Source organism: Bubalus kerabau, chromosome 1 (assembly GCF_029407905.1).
Source record: "Bubalus kerabau isolate K-KA32 ecotype Philippines breed swamp buffalo chromosome 1, PCC_UOA_SB_1v2, whole genome shotgun sequence".
Classification (NCBI taxonomy): Eukaryota; Metazoa; Chordata; class Mammalia; order Artiodactyla; family Bovidae; genus Bubalus; species Bubalus kerabau.
Window position 1 is genome coordinate 53455655 of NC_073624.1, and position 27540 is coordinate 53483194.

A 27540-nucleotide genomic window follows, 5' to 3' on the forward strand; every position below is an offset into this window, starting at 1 on the left:
TAAATGTCATTAAACTATATCATTCCCTGAATATCATTTAAATCATTTAAAATCATTAAGTGTTTAATGATATGTCACCTTACTCAGCACCTATTACTGATACATATCTTTTTGTCTGTATCTCCCCCAACTAGAATGCAAGATCTATGATATAGCTTTTGTTTTCTTCCCTGCTCCACCCCTAAAGCCAACATTTCCTATTCAAATGAAATGAAAATACTTGTGAGTAAGAACAAACAAAAAGATAAGAAGTAGTCAGTACTTCATATATTACAATAATAAAATTATGCACTTAACAGACATTATCTCATCTGATATCATTAAAAACCTTCAATTAGGTATCACTGAATCCAAGGCTTATCCCAATACAAGAAATGATGTTAAAATGCTGCTTTAATATGCATCTTAGAAAAATGAAGTATCTAGTTTTTTGATCAGCCAATTTGGAGGAAAACAATTGGACCAATTTGACGGAAATCAATAGTGTTTGACTGTTTTCCGTCAAATTGGTCCAAATGTTTTCCTCCAAATTGGCTGATCAAAATATGCTGCTGCTGCTGCTAAGTCGCTTCAGTCATGTCCAACTCTGTGCAACCCCATAGATGGCAGCCCACCAGGCTCCGCCGTCCCTGGGATTCTCCAGGCAAGAACACTAAAGTGGGTTGCCATTTCCTTCTCCAATGCATGAAAGTGAAAAGTGAAAGTGAAGTCGCTCAGTCGTGTCCAACTCTTAGCGACCCCATGGACTGCAGCCTACCAGGCTCCTCCGTCCATAGGATTTTCCAGGCAAGAGTACTGGAGTGGGTTGCCATTGCCTTCTCCGCAAAAATGCTAGTGAGAAGCAAATAGGGAGCAGCAGTAAAGAGTACTACTGTGAGCTAGACTACTGGGTTCAAATCTGAACTCTGTGCTTTTTAGCTACAAAACCTAGGTCAAGTTATAAACTTTGTATCTTAGTCTCTTCATTTATTAAATTAAGCTATAATGGGTTAAACTCTGTGTTTACTGTCATAGATATTACCAGCACCTAGAAATACTGTACTGTCCTCAATAAATATGTGGAATCAATGAATATAATACTTACTTCACAGCATTGAGTTTTACATGTGTTAGAACATATAAAGCACTCAGAATAACTTTGGCACATAACGAATGCTCAATAAATGTTAATGGTGGTGGTTATTCATTCAGCAGGCAGGTTATTAGACAAGAAGACTTCGCATTTTGCTCCCAGCTCTAGATTCCTTACTCCTTTTCTCAACAGAGTTAACAGACTCAAAAGCATATTACAATTTTTACAGGCAGAGGTAAAGAACTTATATTTCCTAAGAAAAGAATAAAGAATAAAATACTGGAACAAAGTGAAAAGGATAATATTCACCAACTGTGCAATACATGCCAGGGGCAGAGGTGACATGATTTTTTGTGTACTGGGGAAAAATGTGTATTTTCATGTATATTGGGGGGCAAAATGACTAGCATCCTAAGCTCATGAATTAATGATTACTTCATAGTACAAAACTTTTATAAAATGTAAAAACATGAAATAAGTACTACCACAAGCAGTATTCACAAGGGGAAAAAACTTATTGGTGTGTGAATTTTAAAGTTTTAAGCAACATTGCTCTGAAGAAACAGCTCTTGAGTACCATGGACTCTAGTTTTGGGCATCTGACCTCTGGTATATTACATGCAAAACTGTATGAGAACATGCATAGGGGCATTATTCTGAGGAAAATCAATTCAGTATTTTCATCAAATTCTCCAAAAGGGTGAAAAACTATTGCTCCATAAATTTACAATCTAATATGACATTAAACATCACTATGAATGAAAGAATACTAGACAGTATCTCACTATTAAATTGTTTAAAATTAAAAATTTACAAAGATAGAAGTCTCTAAGTTCTTGTACTAATACAAAATAGAAAGTTTTAATGTGTAAACCAATTAATTTATATAACTTTAGCTAGTGCTGACTTTATTCCCTAACTAAATGTTTATTATACCTTTCCCACTAGTAAACTTAAAGCCTCTTGAGAACAAAGGCTATTTGTATTCTCAGCATTAAGAAAAATATCTGGCATAACAAAGGCTTTATAAATGTTTGATCAATGGATCAATGAATCTCAGGAGGCCAAATTTTGCCAAATTAGAGTCAACAATGGCTTCCCCAGTGGGTCAGGCGGTAAAAAAATTGCCTGCAATGCATAAGACCCAGGTTTGAGTCCTGGGTCGGGAAGAGCCCCTGGAGAAGAAAATGGCAACCCACTCCAGTATTCTTGCCTGGAGAATCCCAAGGACAGAGGATACTGGTGGGCTACCATCCATGGGGTCACAGAGTCAGACAGGACTGAACAACTAAGTTTCAGTTTCAGAGTCAATAAGAATTTACTGAACTGCTTGCGGTCTGCAACTGTGAAGAATACAAAACATCTTCAGACTTGGAGCAGAAAAACCCTGGTTAAAATCCCAGCAACACCACTTATTTCTGAGTTTCTCTTTCTTCATCTTTAAAAAGATGATAACATGCCTATCTCAAGCGTTACTGTGAGGACATTAATAGAGGTAATGCATATGAACAGCTCAAATAAGTATACAGATTTTTAAATCTTAGATTATTTTTAAGTGAAGTTCTTCCTTTTAAATAGTGTTACACATTTCAGAAAACAAGTTCTACTTGTAAGGCAGAAGGACAACTCAAGAAGTTATATATAAACATAAAATGATGGAGCATAGAAAAATTATTAAATAATTTTTCACCTTAACACCGCACATCTTTGCATTCAGGCTTAACCTGAGGGAATCTCTTTTAAAAGTCTGAAACAGGACCTTGAAAAGAATAGGCACCCAATAAATAATTACCAGTTGACTATTTACTATGAGTATGGCCTTTGAGATGAGTTATATTTTTAATTTAACTGAAGAGGTTTTATTTATCCACAAAGTATTTATTTATACTATTTTATTTATAAATATTTTATTTATCTATCAATTATTTGTGCACCAACCATCCAATCATACTTCAAAAACTTTGGGTAAGGAAAGGAATTTACTAGTGGAATAAAGCTAAACTTAGGCACACACATATTAAAGTTCATTCCTATGAGATATCTATAATATATCAGACAGATTCCTGGCATTTGTACTTTACTTTCCAACATGTTTACAATAACTTACCAATTTGGCTGATGAGCTGCCTGAACTGATCAAGGTAGCTTTGTCCCTCTGGGGTTATTCCAAGTTTTCTGATGCCTCGATTGAATTTTTCTGCTCTTTCAAAAGGATACTAGAGAGAAAATTTGAAGACTGCCATTATTAATAAAGACTCCTAAAACATAAAATATCTACCAAATCAATCATACCAATATCACTGTTCTAATTTTGCATTTCCATTGTGTTCAAAAAAATAATTACTGAATTTAATGACAAAAAAATTATATATCGCACAAAAACTACCAATATTCAAGGTTAATATAAATTAAATATTTTTATATTAAAGGGAATAATTATGAATGCCACCAAACTTAGATTTCCCATTACCAATATTAGTCTTCCAACTGCTCTATCAGATAGATAAAAGAAATCAATGCTTCCTAGAAACATCTGTTCAGAGATTTGTGGTAAGTTTCCATGGGCTGAAAAGTATTAGGGGCTTACATAAAAACACACTCCTTCCCAAGTAATGCACATCAGCTGAACTAAAATTTCTAGCTGCCATCACCGATTAAAAAAAGGTTTTTCAAGTCTTAGTCAATTTTTTTTCAATCATTCATTTTATACAATAACAAATGGAAACAATTCTTATACAACAACCACACCATTTATTTCTCTGAACATTAATTTCTGATTCAATAAAAATGAGTTATTTCCTGATAACTGATCTGTAATTTTATTAATTATTTTGCTGCTCTGATACTGAAAAGAATGAACAACTAATATATAAGAGGGCTAGAACTAGGTGATGCTTAAGAAGAGTAATAAAAACAGGTTTGGATGTGGCAAATCAAACATAAAATCCATCCAAGCCTGCTGGTTTCTCTATCCACATGGCTCTATATGCAGCCTCTGTACGGTAAACACTTAGAATTCACTTCACTACGGGAAAATTCAGTCCAGAGGGCAAAAGTAAAATAGCATTTTTATCAATTATTGGTGGGATTGTCAACTGGTGCAGTACTTTTAGAGGACTTGGCAACATGTATCAAAAATTTAAATAATCATATTCTTTGCCCTTTTCCGCTTCAAGGAATCTTTCAAAAACAGTCCCTTACACTGAGATAGATATGCAAGGATGTTATCTGTAGCACTGTTGGTACACAGAGAAATCAGAAGCTACTGAATAACTATTTCTCAGTAGGAGGTTAAGGAGTTACAGTATGCATCTTTACTATCAACTCTGCAGAAGAATGAGGTAGATCTATAGGTGCTGACGTGATAAGCACACTGCAAAACAGTATGTTGAGTATTAGTCCGTTTTTGTTAAGGGAAAAAGCAGTATTTGTAATGCACAAATACATGTTTATCACACAGACATCTGGAAGACGTCACATGACACTGTTAATAGCAACTGCCCCCAGAAAATGGAATTGGGAGAAAACAGAAATGAAGGAGAACATTTAGTTTAAATGTTAAACAATACATTGTTTAAATGTTTCAAAATGAGCACGTTCTGCTTTTGCATTATTTTAAAATGAAGAAAAGTAATACCTGGTTACATTCATCATTTACTTTTTCCTTACACTTTCACTTACAGAGAATGCAAAGGGTAAGAAATTAGAAGGGAAAATACAGAAAACTGGAAGCCAAACCAGGGAGTTATGTGAAAAATAAAAAAGAAAACAAAATCCCTAATAGAGTAACTCATAATGAATTTCAGCATAAACATTTGCTATATAGGCAAACGCTGAAGATACTGACGGTTTGGTTCAAGACCCTGCAACAAGGCAAATACTGCAATAAAGTGAGTCACGTTAATTTATGGTTTCCCAGTGTAATTCACAAGTTACGTTTTCACTGTACTTAGTCTATTAAGTATTCAATAGCATTACATATAAAAAAAAATAATGCACATGTCTTAATTTAAAAATACTTTGCTGCTAAAAAAGGTAACCATCATCTGAAAATGCAGGTTTGCCACAAACCTTCAATTTGTTAAAAAATACACCACCTAAGAAGCCCAATGAAGTAAAGCACAGCAATGTAAGGTATGTCAATATATTCAATAGTTGAATCAAACCACCTTTTCAAAAGAACATGTAAAATACCTTATGATCATTTTGGTCCTTGATTTCCCTGAAAAACCGAATATCTTTAATCAATCTGGATTTGATATGTTCATCATACATAAATTGGCTAAATATATAGAACTTCTTTTTCAAAAACTGGTAGGTGAAATTGACCTATAAAATTAAAATTGGAAAAAACATAAAAATTAATTTCAAATCAGTACTACTAAATAAAATAATCCATTTATAAAGTCTAATTCATTTTGGACCTGAAATGCTTAAATAAATGAAGTTTTTATTGCCAAAGTTTATAGAACTTTCTAAAAGCTCCTCTTAAATATTTTTATGACACAAAAAAAAGAATTAAAAAATGGAAAAAATATTCACATAATAATATGACTAAGAGCTATAGTGAGAATCATAAACCAGATTTGCCAACACGCTAGGTTTTGTCATAAACCACACTCAGGAGATTATTACCAATCTGCATGAATGAACTGATACTAAAGTAAAAAACATGGAGCTCTCTGACCTTTCCTAAAGGAAGATAGTAAACATTCAATTATTTACCCATAAATATTTTGAGCACCTCTTATGTGCAAGACAATGTACCTGCTCTCATGCTAGACATTGCCCTTGTCATCATCAAGTGTATTCCAGTGGGAGTGACAGGCATTTTAAGACAAGTATACGTTAAATAAACTAGGAAATCTCAACTGCACTAACCTGTAAAATGAGAACTGTAGGTGTTTTGAGAATGGATTAAAAGGCCCTGATCGAGACTTAGAAAACACTGAAAAAGTAGGGTTTAAGCTACGATTAAAGTCAAAACAAGATTAATTCTGACCCACAGATAAAAGCCTTGCATTAATTTCCATCCCCACCACCTTCAAATATTACCAATTATTTTGGCATATATATGCCCATGTTAACTAAAAGTCTTCATCACCCAGTTATAGAAGTGGGTGCTTTCTCAGAACTTTTCTTGCAGCTTTAAACACTGCTTTTTCTTGATCTCCTCAGTTGTAGTAGCTCTTAGATTATTACCCATCTTAATAGTGGGTAAATCTGCCAGTCTCTGATCTTATTGTTTCAGTGCTCAGCTCATCATCACCAGACATCAGGAATTTACATTTATTAGTGTGGTTAACTGATTAACAGCTGTTTCTCCCGCCAGAGTACAATTACAACGAAAGCAAGAAATGTCTGGTTTTCTCATCTCAGCACCCAGCACAGTGCCTGAGACACATAAAATACAGGCATAATTAAATCTGTTACATGAATGGTTGATAGATGAGGTCAAAGAAGAGTTTGATCCTGAAATGAAATCTCTATGCAGATGACTCCTGACTTGAAATCTCTATGCAGATGACTCCTGACTTGAAATCTCAAACTCCATCCATGTCTCATTTTTCTACTGGTAACCACTAACAAAGAGCTCCAACCATGTTACTTATCAGCTCAAATACATCTTCTCCACTATACTGAAAATGGTCCTTTGCAACCTTCCAGTCATGTAACTTTTCCTTATTCCCTTACTCCCAGATATGCCTAATAGTACTGTACTATTTAAACATTCACATTCTTCTTTCCTTAAGGAGAAACCGTGACCTGAAAAGCAGGTAAATTTAAAGATTTCTCTTTTTCCAACAGAGGAAAAACAACATATAAGCTCAAATGATTCAGTCTCTTACATGACTGCCCATATTTAGGAAGATTTGAGGTATTTTTAGCAAATTGCTATTTTTAAGGGTATCAAATAACTAATAAGTAAGTACCCTCCCCCGAAAAAGAGCATGCAAGTGTTAAGTGTTAGTGGCTCAGTCGTGTCTGACTCTCTGCGACCCTATGGACCATAGCCCTCCAGGCTCCTCTGTCCATGGGATTCTCCAGGCAAGAATACTGGAGTGGGTTGCCATTTCCTTCTCAGGGGATCTTCCCAACCCAGGGATCAAACCTGGGTCTTCTGCATTACAGGTAGATTCTTTGCCTGGTGGCAGAGCCACCAGGGACTGATATTAAATAAACTATCAATGATTTGCTTTCAAAAACAACTTTTCAGAGACTATCAGACAATCCACACAGATATAAATATTTATGCTGATGTCTTCAAATCTCCAATGTTATTTATAATGATCTTCTGATGGTAAGACATTCTAAAGTGCCTTTTGAATCACAAAGCTTCCATTTCCATCTTACACAACTTCAGTGCCAGATACTTCAATTACAACAGAAAAATGGAAAATTCAGGTATAATATGAACAGGTAATAATGTGTATTTATCAGAATATTCAATGAAAAAACGATTTTTAAACTTCCAAATTAAACAGCACCAAACATCTGTACAACACCCCCTCCCTGAAGGTTCTTACTGTTGTATTCATGATTCCCGTGCCATGTGTTCGAATTGAATTAGCAATATGCCGAATATTAATAGTGTTCAAATGTTTGTTATTACTTGTTCGTTCAATAAAAATCTGTAATAAAACAAACACAAACCATAGCAAACACTGGTCAGTTAATCTAAGAATTTTAGAACTCTATTTTATTAGAGATAATTGGAAAGTCATTCAAGAAGATAATACAGTCAAAGCAAAGAAATAAACAAGATCTCTAAACAATCATTGTTTCCTTTATTTTACTAACTTTCACTGCTAAGAATCAATTCTTTGCCTCTCAGCCTTTCCTACTATATACCCACCCACAATAAAAAAATTTTTATTTACTCACTTGATTGTTGAGATTATAGAGGTATCGAGATACAAATATATGAATGTTTCTCATAATTTCCAAGACATCCAGGCCCTATAAAACAATCCACATATAAGTTCTATTATCATTAGTTTAAAATAATCAAACTTATCAATAATAATAACTTACTGCTGACATTAAGTCACCCAATATTTTTAAGTTATTTTAAAGAACTACAGAAAACATACAACCAAAGGTTAGAATAGGTTTCTGACACACACAAACAAGACTAACTGCTTGGGGAAATCTGACTGTTATACCTTTTGTGTAGATAGGAAAAGTTAAAACTTCAAAGATCCATGACTCACATCATTTCCCTACCACTTCTGAGAATATTTGTCTTCCCTAGGATTTTCTTCTATATTCTTTTGAAAGTAAATTAACAGCCAGATTCTAAAAGGCAGCCAGAATATGTGGTGATCTCTAAAAGAGTATATACTATTTTTCAGGCACTGTGCAGGGTTCTTTACATGGAATTCTCAAAAAGATATTATTCTTCTAAATTCCACAGCTGATCACCCTCTGTTTTTTCAGTCTTTTATCTTTACTGAGGCTTTCAATGGCTAAGTTAAAGATCTCTCTTGGTAAATGACACACTGCACTTGAAAATATGTGGACTACTTTCAAGTACCTTTTGATATTGATTTCTAACATAATTCCACAGTGATAAGAGAACAGACATTGTACGACTTCAGTTACCTTTAGACCATGAAATTTTTACACCTTGTTTTATGTCCCTGGATATGTTCCAGTGCCTCCTGGTTTATAGTCTATGGGAACTTAAATAGAATTTCTATCCTGCTATTGTGTGAAAACTGTATAAATCTTAATTATGTTGAATTGATTCATAGTGTTTTTCAGGTCTACTATATCCTTCTACTTTTCTATTCATTTTATTAATTTTTGAGTCTGATAAAGAAACTCCAACTAAAAATCTTAATTTATCTACTTAAAAAAATAATTGTATAGTGGACTATATGTAACTTTGTACTGTATTTTCTAAGTCTCTTATAAATGTGTTACTATACTTTCATAATTTAAAAAATTTTAAAAAGGAGGAAAAAAATAAATTCCACAGCTGAAGAAAATGAAACTAAGAGAGTTCTGCAAAGTCAAAGTGCTAGAAGAGGCAGAACCCAGGGATTTTAGAAAGTCTAATTCCAAATCTTTATGCTTCTTTTAATTATACTAGACCCTGAATATAAGGACTTCTCAGATGACTCAGTGGTAAAGAATCCTCCTGTCAATGCAGGAGATGCAGGTTTGATTCCAGGGTCAGGAAGATCCCCTGGAGAAAGAAATTGCAACCCACTCCAGTATTCTTGCCTGGAAAATTCCATGGACAGGGGAGCCTGGTGGGCTATAACCCATGGGTTCGTAAAGTGTAGGACACGACTGAGCGGCTGAGCTCACCCATATGTACCTTTAATATACAAGTTACCTAATAAGAATCCTTCCTTCTTTAGTGATTACTGTAATATCTAATGAATGGTATCATGTAAACTATTCCATAGCTTTTCTAATTGGGGCTCAAAGTAATATCAAAACACCCCTTTGATTAAGTTTTTATTATAAATTTTCTTGCATTTTAATCTAAAAATTTATTTACTCATTATTTTTCTTCCACTAGGCTACAGGTACATGAGCTAAGACTGTTTCTATTTATTTTTGTATCCCTAAACATACTGAGGGCTTCACAGGAGACTCAGTGGTAAAGAGTCTGACTACAAAGCAGTCAATGGGTTCAATCCCTGAGTCAGGAAGACCCCTGGAGAATGAAATGGCAACCCTCTCCAGCAACACCGTGTAGTGTCTAGCAAATTTTTGATAAATATTAATTTTTTAAATAAGTGAATGAAAGGATATACAAACTGATCCTGGAACTGGCCCATATATATGCAGTAAGACGAATGAAAAATTATGATCTTCAAATTTTGGAACTGAATTAATGGATTTTAGTAAATATTACATCTGGATTAGCTTAGAAAGAATTACATGCAAATTAACTGAAAACAAATCTTTGCACTCCTGAGATATAACCATATTGTAAATTAGCTTACTGAATTAATAAAGCTAAATATTTTGCACTCAATTTAAAAACAAATACAATTTTATAAATTTAACCATTTTTCTAAGATATTAAAGCACATATATTATATCTAGTTTAAAATTCTTAACTGTGACCTTGACTAAACTTGTAAAAGTTCAGCAAAAGTCACCTCACTATCCTACATTTGTTTCTGAAAAGCTATACATAAATTTATGTATGTACCAAAATTTCAACAAAAGTGAAGTATAAACATTTGGAAGCATGTGATAAATTCTTTCATAAAGCAAATCAGCACTAATTTTTTATTCTTCTCAACTATGAGGTTTTTATACATAGCAAATATTTTCACTTTCAACTTTGAAATATAAACACAAACTAAATAAATTTTTTTTAAAAATTGTCTTAAGAGAAATACTATTAAGCTACCATTAGACTATACTAAGAACATTTTATACTATACCTGTTCCAAAGTCTGACTAGGAAGATGGGCCTCTGTCATAACCAATCCGTAACGCTGAGTAGCTAAATTTCTCATTTCGCTGTAAGTAGCCCAGTCATGAAGAGCTACTGTCGTTAGATTGTAAAAAGTCTTGTCTAGGTAGTGAGTTACATAAGCTTCAAAACAAACAAAAAAATCAAAACTTTTTTTGCTTCATGATAACCGTAGGAAAGGAAGAAAAATGACACTAAAAACAACTTGTCTTTGAACATTAAATTTCTTCTTTTAAAATAAGGTGCTAGGAATGGGACTTTCCTGGTGGTGCAATGGATAAGAATTTGCCCGCCAACACAGAGGACATGGGTTCAATCCGTGGTCAGAAGATTTCACATGCCGTGGAGCAACTAAGCCCGAGCACCACAACTAATGAGGCTGTGCTCTAGAGTCCACAGGCTGCACCTGCTGAGCCATGTGCACCGACAGCCTGCGCTTTACAAGAGAAGCCACCACAAGGAGCAGCCCACGCACTACAATGAGAAGTCCCTACTTGTTGCAATTAGAGAAGGCCCACAAACAGCAACAAAGACCCAGTGCAACCAAAAATAATAATAATAAATGATTTAATTAAAAAGATAAGACTGAGAGCCAAAAACTGTTCTTTAAATAATAAAATAAGCTGCTAGGAAAACAAAAATGAAGAAACAAAAAAGAATTCAAGAATAAATGGACTAATACAAAGAAAGATTTTTCTCAAGGTTTCGTTTTTGTAATTTGTTCTTTTAACAGAGCAAACATATATAGAATATGACCCTAAGAAGAAAACCAGAACACTCACCTCGAATGTCAATGAAACGATTGAAAAACCGAATTGGATTCAGAGAGAAAAAAAGGGCCAGGTCTTTCATGCCAACTTTGAAAGGGTTTCTGTCATCCAGCTTTAAATGAGTATGCACAGAAAGTCGCAGGTCCTTCTCAATTTCTTTGCACAACTTGTCCAGCAAATGCTATTCAGAAAAGAACTGATATCTTATAATTTTCAAAATGATATTCCAATTGTATGATTCTTCTAGATGTCCACGTTCTCAATGTGGAGAGCTTTATACTCAGTACAATGATGAAAAAATCTGTCACACTGTCAACCTAAATGTTCCCTGGTAAAATATTGTTTCACTGGGAAAGTGAAATTATTTTGCTATCCATTTTAAATCAATGACTTTTTTTTAACCAGGAAGCAGTCAGATGAGTTCATTAGTATTTTAAGTATAATACCCTTGCAAAAAAAATCAAAAGCTAATGTCTGGTAGTTTCACCACAAGGAACATGAATATAAAACATGAAGCATAAAATTTATATAAACCAGAACAAAGAAGAAAGATCCTGAGAACATACAAGAGAAAAATTTTTAAATGCTTCCATATAAAATTATTAAAAAACCACAAAACTCACTGAGTTAACAGCAGTGAAATTAATCATCTTTTCTGGTGTAACATGGGGTTCCAAATACTGACCAAGACATGTACCTTATTTTCTAAATATGAATATTCAGCATGATAAATTATATTAAAAATCTCACATTTTTATCAACCCTGAGTAAGGTTTATATTGTAAAACTTACTCATTTTTAATTCCTCCCTCCATATAAAAATACTGCTGGCTGAAAATAGTTTTAAAGATAGCAGTGTTTACAACACACACTTCATTAGAACAAGGAGAGATGCATTTAATTGTTACACAAGAAACAGGGTTTATGTTTAAATATAAAAGATTTCAGTCATTAGCTCTCAAAATGAAATTCAACATTGATGGCTGTCTTAACTGTATTACCATGAGCAGCAGACAATATTCAAAGCAATTTTGCATTTGCCTTCTTCTAATGAATAGGACTTCAAATTCAAATATACTACTTACTAAAGTAAAAAAAAAAAAAAAATCCAAATTCCGAATCTGGATTTCTATACAAAAAATTAGGAATTAAAGACCAATTTAGCACAATAGTGACAGTTCCTTTGTTCTAGACAGTGATTTGTAAGTAAGAATCATAAATTTGTGGAAGTCTGCTTCAACCCAAAAAGGTTTTCCAAACACTGCCTTCCAAACACATCTTAAGCTTTTCAATCTCAAATGTTACCTCATTTAAAATTTCCATGATTTCCTTGTCATAGCAATCCAGAAGTACTTCATAGGACTCCAAATGCCTTGCATGCATCATGGCAGGCACACAGTCACGTAAAGCACTGAACATGTACTAAAGAAGAAAATCAGAATGTACATGAATCTAGAGAAAATACATCTCTGAATTATATTACAGGAGTTACCTATCTTAAAAGACAAAGCCTCAATCTGAAGGCTGTTTTTCTACACATGACTACCTTACTTTCCTACGAGTTGAATTTTATTCTCTAAAGCATATGCTAATACCAAAAAAAAAAATCACATTAACTAATCCATTTTATCTTAAGCATTCAAATACTTCATTTCCATAAGGAAGTGGAAAGATCTGAATACCTTGCTGACAAATAAGTCAATTATTTTGACACAAACTAAAAGCCAGTGAAATGAGAATGATTAGGAATATGTGAAGAGTTAAGTATATATTCAAATTAATTCATTTGTATTAATATAAAATTTATATGCATAGCACTGTTAAAAAACAGCACCAGTTTTTAAATGGTTTATTAAATGATCTATTTTAAAATTATTTAAAATGGTTTATACAGTAAATTTAAAAAATGCAGAAATAATGTTCTTTACATTATTCTTTTACTTACATGTAGTCTGGCTGCATCAACAGCATTTTCATATACGTCATCTAAATAAATTGGGAAGACAGCTCGATGCCAGTACAGAAAACAACAGTCACACTGTGTCTGGACTCTACAATGTAAAGTAGTAATTAATGGTATCAAAAGTGAAGTAACCTTCCAAAATAATGAAAAGAATGACATTCTATACTGTAAAGGTAAGAGCGGTCTATTCATAACTGTATGCCCTATATCACTTAACCTAAAATGAGCATAGAAAAGTCACAAAATAAATATTTTTCAAATAATGGTAACAAAACAGTCCAATATGTGACACTGTTAGAATTTTATAAATGCATTTTAGTTTTAAAGCATACTTAAAAAAATATAACTTTAAGATAGTTTAAATTTTCAGTATTATTTGATATGACTAGTCTTACAAGACGTGTATCACATGCACCATTTTACCTGTCTCAAAGTTGAAAAGGAGACCTTTCAAGAAACTGTGACCAAAACAGCAACAACAAAAACCAGTGGCACTCAACCTATTTATTATCTTTGCCAAGTGACTATTTCACGCTTTATAGGGCAACAACTTGATCATAAATATAGTGAAGAAAAGTTCAGTATTTCTTCCATGGATAGAAAGTGAAATGCCACTAACTACAAAAATCTGAGCTTCTCAGAATAACAAAAACATTATGCTATAAATATGAGCACTAAATAAAAATTGTGCTGTAATCTTAGTCCCACTGGAAATCAAAATTCAGAAAATCCGTTTTCCCTTCTAAGAAACTCAATGCTTATTTGATAAAAAGAAAACAATAAAGCCACAGGAGTTATACAAATAAGCCTTCCAAAAGTGAATCCATCTTAGTGACTGTCTAACCAACGATGTAACTCAAATTCTGTCCCAAATAAAACTATGGAAGACTATGTGAGATGGCTCTAAGTCTCTCACAAGTAGATGAAGCTTTGTTACAAAGCAGCAACTCTGAGTCCATTAGAGATACCCATCACAATAAGCACAATAGTTCCAGAGTCTGCCAGATGCTCTAAGGGCTATATCACATTTTTCAAGCGAGTTCTTCCAAAAGCTACATCCTTATTACAGAAGACAAGTAAAAGAAATACAAACCCTTGTCAGTCTCATTCTAGTCATGCCACAGAAATTATAAGGAGGAACCAAAGGTCTACCTAGATTATATTCCTTCTACTGCTAGCCTATTTAAAAAAAAAAAGCCCTGATGTTTCCATCACCTGTATCTTTCATTACATTTACATATCCCTACTTACCTTTCTCGGAGTTCACTGATAAGATCCAGTTTCTTCATGACTACTTGAAGTGGAAAGAGCTCTTCATCTTTAAATGTTTTCTATTAGGGAGGGGAAAAGCGCAGAGAAGTTGCACTTGAAGGATAGGTTTCTTAAGTCAGTAAAAAGGGAAGTGTGAAAGCCCAGGTCTCATTTTTACTCTGTAAGCAACAGCTATACACTTACCATTTGTGTGCCCACACTCAGTGCCAAAGAAACAATAAGTCGTCGCTGCTTTGTGCTTGGTCCATTTAGAGTGTTTTCAGCCAAAACTAGAGCAGAGAGCACATCAAGACGCTGTTCACTATATTTTTTGTCAGAAATTACTCTTTTCTTAAAGATAAAAGGAAACAGGACATACCTGCTTTAAATTTGAGGCAGTAACAAAAGACTCATGAGGAAAAATTTTTCAGTTATCTTTTCCATGATTCAACTTAACAGCACTTAAGACAAATACTTTCCCTGTTCACTTCTTTTGATGTCAGATGCTTTATTTCTATAATATTCTTGCTGAGCACCATCAGGAAGAGCAAATTACTAGGTGTACCTCAAAATTACCATATCAATTTAACAAGGAACTAATTTAAGAAAGATACAACATTATTTTAATAATGCACAGTATGTCTTTTTTAGGAGAACTGTGTTAATGCTGGAAATTCAGGCTAAAGATAATCCTGATCACTCTCAGTAAAATCATGGAATACCTTGGAGATTATAACCAAGAATATTGTGGATAAACAGGCTTAACTAGAAAACACAAAACAACAGAAGGGCAAACTAGAAAGATACTATAATTATGCTTTTATACCTTGGCCACAGAAATAGAATTAAGAGCCTGATGCTGAAGGTGCTGTGTTATATGTGAGACTGAATCAGCCACAACCATGCTTCTCCTGTAGAACATATGCTCTATAGCCTAAAAAGAATCAGAAGTGATTCTGTGAGAATCAACTTAAAACTTAAAATATTTAGGCACAATTCTAGAATATCTTTATGACTTTGGGCCTGGTAAGAAAGTTATAAATGAGATGAAAAAAACACTACTATAAAGGGTAAGACTGGTCAATTCAACTGTATTAAAATTACAAATTTCTGTTTATCAAAAGCCACTATAAAGAAAATTAAAAGATAAACTAATGTATGAGAAAATACCTGCCACACACAAGGGATAAGTACTCAGAATACGTAGACACCAAATGAATCAAGCACTTTTTTAAAAAGGCAAACAATTCAACAAATACCTGAACAAAAGACATGAAAATATTTTTCACAAAAGAAAAAGTTAATAATATTTAAAAAGATACTATCATTAATCATCAGGGAAATATTAAATATAAACTCGTCTATAAACACTAATTCAAAAGTACACATGCACACACACACACACACAAAAGGTTGATAATACCAATGTTGGCCAGGCAGGGAACAACAGAAATCTAATATACTGACGGAGGTATGTAAACTGATGTTAACTACTTTGAAAAATAATCTGGCATCATCTTAAAAGCTGATTATATACATAGCATAAAACCCAGCAATCCACTCAGAGGTTTATAACACCTCATAAAAACTTTTGCACAATTACACCAAGAAACATAAATTAATACAAGAATGGCAACATGATTTAAAATAGCAAAAACTGGAAACAATCCAAAAGTCCAACCCTAGGAAGACTACACAGTAATGAAAATTAATGAACTACAGCTACTCACTCCAACATGTTAAGACCAAATAAAAAATTCTGAGTAAAAAGAAACCAAGCCAAAGAATACATGAGACATCACTCCATTAATACAAACTTCAAAAACATTTATAAGTAAACAATGAGTGGTTGGTAAGTTCAGTCATATGCCACTAACTAAAAAGAAACAAGGGAATGATGAAGCTCAGGACAGCAGGTCCTCCAAGAGGGTAGATTAAGATGCAGTCCAGGAAGGACAAGACACGGGGCTTTAAAAACACTGGTAACATTCGCTTTCCTAAATGGGATAATAGGTTTTTAAGTGTTTATTATTTTTAAAGTATGCTTACATATTAAATATAAGATATACATGCATTTATACATATATATACTTCTGTATTTGCATTTCATTAACCATAAATATAACTAATAATACCTTAAAGGAAAAAACGGCTAAAAATCTAAAGACAAGATCTCCAAACTATATTTCCTAAGCATATCTGAAGCCACTATTAACAGAAATTCCCTAGCAAATCTTTAGCTCAGGTTTTACAAAAAGCTACAAGTAGGCTCTCCCACCTATGAGTTTTATTTTTTTACTTAAGAGTATGCTAAGAAACATTTTACCACATTTTCAAAAGCATTCGAATCCCAAGATTACAACACTTCCTCTAAATTATAAAACAGCCTCACGCTGACTAGCCTCATATGCATTTTAATACTTTAACATTTTATGTGTAGTTTTTAAAACTCATGTAACACACTTAGAACTTCCATGAGTAAAACTACTAATATTTTGACTAATCTTTTCATTTTCCTTCTTTTCTCTTGGACTACATGCTAACTTTTAATAAAGTTTAAGTATATTGGCCATTCACAGAAAATTATTCAAGAAATTTCTGTCACTGGTTAGTTCCTTTATCTAACTAAGAGACAAAAACACATTCCCAGAATTTTTTATATTCATAATCAAGAAGTCAAACCTTACCCCCAAAAATCCTACTTTATGCTTGGATCATTTCTCAATTATAATGGCAAGGTAAAATAATCTAAAACTTACCTTGAGAAGTTCAACAAGCCTGCATAATGCTTTAACTGATGTTTTGGTCATTGGCTTTTGCATGGACATGTAGAGATTCATTGTGGTTTTAATAATGGTACTAATACTATATGCATATAAAAAGCCCTATAAAAAAACAACATAAAACATCAATTAAAATCACAATAAAAGGTTTCATTCTTCAAGATTTCATTCTTTATGTGATAATAATTCTTCAACTCACCAATATCTAGTGTTTCTAAAGTGCATTTAAGATTTGGAAATACTCTTTACATGCAGTATTATACATGGTGGTGAAGTTTCAAAGCACCCCTTTAAAGTTATGCAACCTATCACACATTAGAAGGTTAGTCCTCTTGACATTACAGCATATAACTGCAATTAAAGAATATTTCCATTAAAAAAAAACAAAACTTTCAGAGAAACGACTGGGATGTCAGGAAGGTATCTATTCATCCTTATGTTACCTGCCAGACAAGAGGATTAAAGATTCCTATTTGCTGCAGCTTAAGATAAAGGCTGAGGGCTCTAAGGAAGTAGGAATTGAAAACTGAGGAGAAAGAGAGCTGCTCTCTGGCCAGTACAGACGTTCAACAGCACTCCTCAGTTCCAAACCAATCTCCCCTTTCTTTCTTACCCAGACCAACCCCTACCATCCATCTGCTACCATGTCCTCTGCTTGTGTTGCTGCTAATCAACTTTCTCTCCTTCCAGCCCCAAGAACAGGGTCTCTCTTACCCTTCTACTTATAAAGGAAGCCACAAGTCCTGTGAGGATTAAAAAAATTTAGTGCTAATAAATCCGAGGAAACAGTACAGAATACAAAAAAAGAAAAAGGGTATTACTTCTCAAACATATTTTCATTTAGATCCAAAAAGAACACACAGAAACAGAATAATGCAGATTCTTTGGGTTCATAAAGAAGGACCAAAAAGAGATACATGTACAGTTTAGAGATGAACCTAAACTATATTATTGTGAATATATCCAAGGTGCCAGGGCAGTGGCTATATGCCAGTGATTCTCAACCTTTCTCTCCAGCTCCACCCTGAGTAACAGTGGCTGACTAAAGGAATGACACAATGCAGGGAGGGGGAATTTTCTGTGAACCAATAGCAGCTCTATGGTAAGGAGATGAGACACAATTAAAAGGACCAAGAAATGAGAGAGTAGGCAGCTTCCTAAGAGGTGACAATAAGATCAGCGCTTGGGGTATACCCGCAGGAAAGAGTCGCAAGTCTTACCTTGTCAGCTACAGGGCTATTACACCAGACCCTGAACCTACTGCAGCACTGGGAAAAGTTAAAAAGCAGAGACAAGGAACAAGGAAAGTGTAACTCTAAGGCAGGCAGAAAAAGAGGTTTTTTGGGGGGAGAGGTGGGAGGGGACAGAAAGGTCACAAGGTACTATCACCTCATTCCCAAACTAATTAATGGTCATTAGTTTGTGAAGGATATACATGAAGGATGAATTTTAAACATCTAAATGGGGTGGGGGAAGGTCTGGGGTCTGTTTCTGTAAATGGCAGAACAGATAAGTGGGACCAACCTTCCTGTAGAAAACAACCAGAAAATCTGGACAAAACATTTTTTTTTAACTCTTGGAAGGTATCAAAGAGCTATCAAGAAAATAAGAAACCACAAGGCCATGATAGGGAGAAGACAGAAACCCAGAGACATGAGCTCAGCATATGAGGCTGCTTTCCCATAGAGGCATCTGCCCATTCCAAAAGAGGATAATAAAGACAGAAGCCAGACATATCTTTCAGGATCCCTGAGGATAAAAATAAGAGCTCATGGCCTATCAAGGAGAGGATGGAGTCCTGCTAAATCAACCAGGCTCTGAGTTGGGATTCTTAAAAACTACCCGCAAAAAGTAAGGGTGAACTAGAAAAAAACAGCCATCATACAATTTAGGTCCCGATTTACGATGATCTAAACCCATGACCGGGCTGAGGTAATCTCAGTTACCAGTTGTCCTAGACTAATGCGTATTAGAAGCAAATATTAAATCCTCTCTGGAGGAAGAAAAACAATACCTAGATCTTCAAATTATGTCTATAGTTTTATATACAATTTGTGTTATTACAAATCACCAGGCACACAAAGAGATAAGATATATTCAAAAAACAAACAACAAATAGATAATAGAAATAACTAGCAATTATTGGACATGGGCTTCAAAGTAATTACACTATGTATGCAGAAGGAAATAGAACACAAAATTATTTCAGAAAATTGGAAACTATAAAAAAGAAACAAACTGAAAAGTAATTAAAATTAAGAACTAATAAAAAATTTTTAAAGCCAGTAGATGGGTTTAGTAGTAGGTTAGATGAAAAAATAATTTAAAAAGATAATATAACAGGAACAATACTTAAGGAGTTGATGACTGAGAACTTTCCACAAATTCCACAAGCTTTACAAATCCCAAGTACCAAAAACACATAGAAAACCTCATGTAGGTACATCAAAAAATATTGCTTAAAAACCAAGAAGTATATTTTATAAGCAATCCAACAAAGACATATATTGAAAAAAAACAGCAAAACTGACAGCTGCCTTCTCAACAAAAACAAAGAAAGCCAGAAAACAAAAAATTAAGTTAAATTTTAACAGGTATTCCACAAGTAGAAAGATGAGGGGATTCAAGAAGGATAAAAAGCAACAGAACAGGTAAATATATGGGTAAATCTAAATGAATACTACTAAAAACAATAGCAACAATGCCTTACATGGTTTAAAACATACATAGAATCAAAATACACAACAGGAGCACAGGTGAGAAGGGGTAAATAGAATTAAAAGGGCTTAAGAGCCTTATACTGTCTGGAAAGTGAATTACTCATTTATATTGGAGTTGAATGTTCAATAATGCATCTTAAAATCTCTACAGTAACCACTAAAAGAACAGTAAAATACTGAATGAAAGCAACAGAAGGAAAAATAAAATAAATAAAAATAATTCAAAAGACAGCAAGAAAAGAATATAAACAAATAGAAAGCATTAATCAGGTGCTAATTAAATATGAGTATCAGTATTGACATACATAAGAGTTTCATTGGGGAGAAATACATGTTGCTTAAACATGACCAAGATGATCACAATGGTGTGATCACTCACCTAGAGCCAGACATCCTGGAATGTGAAGTCAAGTGGGCCTTAGAAAGCATCACTACGAACAAAGCTAGTGGAGGTGATGGAATTCCAGTTGAGCTCTTTCAAATCCTGAAAGATGATGCTGTGAAAGTGCTGCACTCAATATGTCAGCACATTTGGAAAACTCAGCAGTGGCCACAGGACTGGAAAAGGTCAGTTTTCATTCCAATCCCAAAGAAAGGCAAAGCCAAAGAATGCTCAAACTACCGCACAATTGCACTCATCTCACACGCTAGTAAAGTAATCCTCAAAATTCTCCAAGCCAAGCTTCAGCAATACGTGAACCGTGAACTTCCAGATGTTCAAGCTAGTTTTAGAAAAGGCAGAGTAACCAGAGATCAAATTGCCAACATCTGCTGGATCATCTAAAAAGCAAGAGAGTTCCAGAAAAACATCTATTTCTGCTTTACTGACTATGCCAAAGCCTTTGACTGTGTGGATCACAATCAACTGTGGGAAATTCTGAAAGAGATGGGAATATCAGAGCACTTGACCTGCCTCTTGGAAACCTATATGCAGGTCAGGAAGCCAACAGTTAGAACTGGACATGGAACAACAGACTGGTTCCAAATAGGAAAAGGAGTACGTCAAGGCTATATATTGTCACCCTGCTTATTTAACTTATATGCAGAGTATATCATGAGAAACGCTGGACTGGAAGAAGCACAAGCTGAAATCAAGATTGCCAGGAGAAATATCAATAACCTCAGATATGCAGATGACACCACCCTTATGGCAGAAAGTGAAGAGGAACTAAAAAGCCTCTTGATGAAAGTGAAAGAGGAGAGTGAAAAAGTTGGCTTAAAGCTCAACATTCAGAAAACTAAGATCATGGCATCTGGTCCCATCACTTCATGGGAAATACATGGGGAAACAGTGGAAACAGCGTCAGACTTTATTTTTTTGGGCTCCAAAATCACTGCAGATGGTGACTGCAGCCATGAAATTAAAAGACGCTTACTCCTTGGAAGGAAAGTTATGACCAACCTAGGTAGTGTATTGAAAAGCAGAGACATTATTTGCCAACAAAGGTCCGTCTAGTCAAGGCTATGGTTTTTCCAGTGGTCGTGTATGGATGTGAAAGTTGGACTGTGAAGAAAGCTGAGCGCCAAAGAATTGATGCTTTTGAACTGTGGTGTTGGAGACGACTCTTGAGAGTCCCTTGGACTGCAAGGAGATCCAACCAGTCCATTCTAAAGGAGATCAGTCCTGGGTGTTCTTTGGAAGGACTGATGCTAAAACTGAAACTCCAGTACTTTGGCCACCTCATGCGAAGAGCTGACTCATTGGAAAAGACTCTGATGCTGGGAGGGATTGGGGGCAGGAGGAGAAGGGGACGACAGAGCATGAGATGGTTGGATGGCATGACCGACTTGATGGACAGGAGTTTGGGTGAACTCCAGGAGTTGGTGATGGACAGGGAGGCCTGGCGTACTGCAATTCATGGGGTCGCCAAGAGTTGGACACAACTCAGCAACTGAACTGAACTGAAAGGAGACACACATTAAATAAAGGAGCCAAACAGGTTGAAAATAAAAGGATAGTAACAGATGGACCTTGCGGATAGACCTAATTAAAAGAAAACTGGTACAGCTATGTTACTATCACACAAAAGAGACCTATGACAAAAAGCATTACCAGATATGCTAAAAGGTTTGACTCACCACTAAGCTATAACAATTCTAAATGTTATGTGCCTATTTAGTCTCAAAACACATAAAATGAAAGTTGACGAAGCTACAAAGGATAAATAAAACAAATCTATAACACAGTGGGAGATTCCCACCCAATTATCTCAGTAACTGACAGAATATTCAGACGAAATAATTAAATATGATCCTACTTGATATACATAAAATACAATGACCAACAAAAAGCAAACTACGTTCTTTTTAAGTGTACCATGAAATGTTTGCCAAAGTTGTCCATAGCCCGATCCATGATGCAAATCTGAACAAACTTCAATACTGAAAATATTTTCATACTGGGAGAAATCAATAATACAATGGTAACTAGGAAATCCTCATACATTTGGAAATGAAGAATTCTATTTCAAAACAGTCAAAAGAGCAAAGAAGAAATCACAATGATTTTTTTTAAGTATTCTGAAGTAAAGAATAATAGATACAACACATCAAAACTTATGGGATGCAGCTAAGAAGTCAGGACTTAGAAGGAATGTAGATTTGAATATATTAGATGCATATATTAAAAGCATATATTATAAAATCTAAACAAGTCACACAGACTCAAACTTACATAACCAAATCAATTTCAGTTTTAAACACAAAAACATATTCTACCCTTCACAGTTCTTTCACAGTGTACCTTCTGCACACTGGATTAACAAATAAATGATCCAAACATTCTAAGAAAGAAGATGCAACTACCTGTATAAAAACATTACATCTACTGGTGAGGTCTTCGGCAAATTTATCCATTCTCTGCTCTTTAGATAAAATAGATTCCATTTTCATCATCCATGAACTCACAAAGACGTAGTAAGACTGTACATCTCTAACAAAGGAAAATATTGAGGTTATTCAGCACAGGAAAGAAAATTTACTTCCATTTCTTCATACTGGCTACAATAAAATATTTCCTGGCAGCAGTCAATTCATCTTTCAGATTTTTTTTTCCAGATTTTCGAAATATACATGTTATACATACACACATAATTTACTTAAGCAACAAATATTCACTGAATGTCTATACAGGCCAGGCACTGTTTTTCAGTACTAAAAACAAAAAACAGCAGTAAACAAAATAGACAAAAATCTCTGCTGCCATGAAGCTTACATTCTAGAAAGAAGAGCTGTGCAATAAAGCAATCAGTAACTGAACTCTGAGATGTCAGATATGTGCTACGGAAAAACTACAGCAGGGAAAAGTGACGGGGGCAGCAAGTACAATTTTTAACACAGTGATCAAAGAAGCCTTATTGAAAAAGTGATCGTGAGCCAAGATTTGAAGGAGATATAAATAAGTAATCCATGCAAATATTCAACAGATGAGAATTTTAGGAAAGTAAACAACAAATGCAATCATCTCAAAACAGAAGAGTGTGTGCCATGCTCAAGTACTAAAAGAAGTCAGGATGACTGAAGAGCAGAGAGGAGGGGTGAGAACAGAAAAGGAGATCAGAGATACACAGGGGTGAGTGGGTTGGAGGAACAGGTAAAGTGGAGAGTAGAAAGGGATTTGTATAAGGTAAGGACTTCAGTGGAACGCCTCTGAAGTGAAGCTGCTCAGTCGTGTGCAACTCTTTGCAATCCCATGGACTGTAACTTACCAGGCTCCTCCATCCATGGAATTTTCCAGGCAAGAGTACTGGAGTGGGTTGCCATTTCCTTCTCCAGGGGATCTTCCTGACCCAGGGATCGAACCTGAGTCTCCCAGACGCTTTACCTTCTGAGCCACCAAGGAAGCCCCCCTTTAGACTCAACCTTGTTGGTACCAGGGACCATTGTTATGGAAGATGATTTTCCCACAGCCTGGGGGAGCGGGGGTGAATGGTTATGGGATGATGCAAGCACACTGCATTTATTGTGCACTTTATTTCTATTATTATATCAGCTCCACCTCAGGCCATCAAGGCATTAGATCCTGAAGGTTGGGGATACCTGCGAGCGGATTTGAGCAGACTGACCTACTCTAACTCTGAGGAGGATCAGTATCATTTTGGCTGGCATACTGCAAATAAACTATATAGGGGACAATGGCAAAAGCAGGAAAACCACTTAGGAAGTTCCTATGATAATGCAGAGGAAAGGAGATGACAGCCGGAACCACAATGGAAGTATTTAGAATCTGAAAATAAAAGCTAACATTTACTGAATGCTTACTAAATGCCCAATCACTGTTATAAGCACTTTACACAAATTAACTCATTCCATCCTCACATTAACCTTGTGAGGTAACTAACATATTATGATCTCCATTTTACAGAACAGGAAATTGACAAACAGGGAAATTAAGTAATAGGCCCAACATCATACTAGTACTCAGCTGAGCCAGGACTTAAGCCCAAATCTAGGAAACTACTGTCCCAATCAGTAATAAAATTCTACTAAGCAGGTTGCTTATTAACACTACATCACTCTATCAAAGCATATCAAATCACTCAAGATGAGAACTTTCAGGGCACAACTATTTAAGGTATACTACTCTTTTATTTTAAAAACAATAAATTAATTTCAATTAATTCTATGTGTTTTAAGGAGGTGAAACCTCACCATCAAATCTGAGAAAAATTATTTCTGCTGAGCCAGGATTCCATTAAACAAACACCACCAACAGTTGCACTCTGACTCAAATGGTGCTAAAATTTATTATTTGACTTGTGGATCATTTGATTTAAAAGTCTGGAACACAGATAAAGGGCCAAATCCCAGGGCAATGCCTCCACTTTGAGGAGAACGTGATCAAGACTCAAGCAGGACTCCTCTCTCCTGGGCTTTACTTCAGTGTTGTGAATTTGAGGTTTCTTTGGCAGAGTTATGACAATGAAAAAGACACTGCCCCCTTCAGCTCAAAGGAGCTCTGCAATGACTGTGCAGGTATATTTTTGAAACAAAAGAATTTAGAAACATTAAAATGTTATCATATGGGAGGAGGGAATCTTTGAAAGTCAACTTAATCAATTTTTCACTTAAGAAGACTCAGTTCCTACAACACCTTGGACTGACAGTCCTCTGTGTTCTGCCTATGCAGCTCTGGTGTAAGGTCATTACTCCTCAGGGCAGCTTACACAACTCTGCTGCAAAGGCTCAAGAGCAGGCTGGGCACGGGTCTGCCTGGCCTCTCTGACATGTACCTAGCTGTGTGCCCTGGCAACATTCATTTCTCTAAGCCTCATTTTCCTTACCTGAAAATGGGATGAAAATAGTACTTTATAGTAGAGTTAAGGGCTTGCACTCTAGAGGTAAACTCCCAGCTCCGCCACATTAGTTGTTTAAATAACGTCACTCTCTCTGTATCTCAATTTTCTCACTTTTAAAATGGTCATAACAACAGTTATCTACCTCACAGGATTTTCTGATGATTAAAAAAGATGACACATATGACGTTCCTGGAATATAGTGGCTTATTGAAAGCACAGGGTAAATATTAGTTGTGATTTTACTATTTCCCATATGAGAAGATTGTTACAGGGTTTATGTAAGACTGTGTTTAAATCCTTTAGCAGAAGGCCTACTGCTGCTAAGTCGCTTCAGTCGTATCTGACTCTGTGCGACCCCATAGATGGCAGCTCACCAGGCTCCCCTGTCCCTGGGATTCTCCAGGCAAGAATACTGGAGTGGGTTGCCTAGAACAAGCTTAAAAATGTTGGCAATTACTATTAATATCTGCCATGTTCATCTTTTGGTTCTGACTGAACTTCTGAAGACACAGGAATTAAATCTGTTCCCTATTCAACCTGAACGCCCTCCAAAATATTTAAAGAAAATACATCATTCTTCAGATTTCTCTTTTAAAGGTCAAACCAAACCATATAGAGACTTTTCCATTGAGTCTTCAAAGGTCATGGTTCTCAGATCTAACATCCTGATTAGCTTCATCCACGGATGCTGCACTCTGTGGCCCTCTTAAAATGTTGCACCACCAAACACTAATTATGTGACCAGTAAGAATTCAATGCAACTATCAATTCCCCTAGCCTAGACATGGCAACTCATTTCCAAAATTTGGGTATAATTATTAATGTAATCTAAATATAAACTGACATTTTTAGCAATTGTATTGCATTGTTAAAGAACGTTAAGCCTCTGATAACAAAAATATCCAAATCTTTTTTAAGATTATTGCTAATAAATCTGATTCCTGTCTCTCCATCCTACTGAATTCATCTCCGTAATCTAACTCCAAACTTATGTCTTCATCTCTCAACTCTGTCTTAGCATGTATTGGAGAGCCCTGAAGTCTCTGCCCTGAGTAGTCCTGCCTGAATTGAGTTGCTATCACTCTCCGTGCCTTTAACCACAGGACTTGACCTGGGAGTACTAAAAGATGCTTTAGGGGATCTCATACATTCCACACATACTCCTCCTTTCCCACTGTACGGGAGTGATGCAACTTCCCCCTCAATAGTGAAGATCAACAGAAAGTGGGTAGTTTTCCATATTATCATATAACCATGTTACAGATTAAAAACCGTGATCAGTACCAGGCCAGTGGCAAAGTCCCATGACACCTCACTTAAAATCTTCATCTAGGTCAACATAAAATTTTAGCACTATACTCCAGGGAGAATGCAACATACTCCAGTGAGTAAACTTAAATGTTGAGCCAGATGATGAGAACACAGGAGTTCATTATACTGTTTTCTCTATTTTGTGCATATTTGAAATTTTACATAGGAAAAGAAGCTAAAAGATGTAAATATTAGAAGAAACTAGGAGTTAAAAGTATTCTTTTAGGGAACAGGACTAAGGTATAGAGGGCAATTCAGCAGAGGACAATTATTTTTCCCTTTGAACCTTTAGTACTTTTTAACTTCTTAAATACATGCATATATTACTTTCATAAAAATAAAAAAAGGATGGCATCAATCTTGCAAAAATCAACACTGAAGCATGTACACACGATGTTCTTAATTCATCAAATGGCATCTACTGCAGCGAATTCATGTCACACACAAAAAATACGTGATGCACCTGCTAAAAAAGCGTGTGTATGTATACATGAGTGTACGCACATGTATATGTATTTCCATAACGCATAATTTGTCCACATCTTAAGCTGAGGTTTATGCTTAAAACATTTAAAACAAGAACACACTCCTAGAAAATAAATATCGGAGAGACTGCCCAGCCTTTTCTCTGGTAATGAGTAACTATGTTTGATCTTATAATTCAAATGCTTTCCATATATTCAGAATCAGTGTAAGAGTTAAAATATAAAATATCTAAGTAGTTTCATTATGGGTACTTATAAAACCTACTTGGTAAGTGACTGCGCTTTCTGCTGTAGGAAAGTATCTCTGTGTATTTTAATGGCCTGAAGACTTTTTTTGTCCACAAGTTTGGCAGCTGCTGGTATTTTCTGGATCAAAAAATTATCAGGAAACCAAATAATATTAGCAGTTAGAGTGATGGCTGGTACCTGAAACAGGAAAT

At 35.1% G+C, this 27540-nt stretch overlaps 1 protein-coding gene across 2 annotated transcripts in view; it reads right to left on the reverse strand.

Annotated features, from left to right (window-relative positions):
- The window catches only part of WASHC4 (WASH complex subunit 4), a 57589-nt gene that overhangs the window by 13211 nt on the left and 16838 nt on the right, over window positions 1–27540 (reverse strand). For both annotated transcript variants that reach the window (XM_055574894.1, XM_055574895.1), the window contains 14 exons: window positions 27366–27526; window positions 22813–22939; window positions 17264–17389; window positions 15331–15438; window positions 14709–14855; window positions 14505–14584; window positions 13236–13341; window positions 12596–12712; window positions 11303–11471; window positions 10489–10643; window positions 7958–8032; window positions 7600–7704; window positions 5267–5401; window positions 3180–3288 (listed from right to left, as the gene is read on the reverse strand). In XM_055574894.1, the coding sequence (XP_055430869.1) occupies window positions 3180–3288; window positions 5267–5401; window positions 7600–7704; window positions 7958–8032; window positions 10489–10643; window positions 11303–11471; window positions 12596–12712; window positions 13236–13341; window positions 14505–14584; window positions 14709–14855; window positions 15331–15438; window positions 17264–17389; window positions 22813–22939; window positions 27366–27526 (1720 nt within the window). The remainder of the gene's footprint in view (window positions 1–3179; window positions 3289–5266; window positions 5402–7599; window positions 7705–7957; window positions 8033–10488; window positions 10644–11302; window positions 11472–12595; window positions 12713–13235; window positions 13342–14504; window positions 14585–14708; window positions 14856–15330; window positions 15439–17263; window positions 17390–22812; window positions 22940–27365; window positions 27527–27540) is intronic.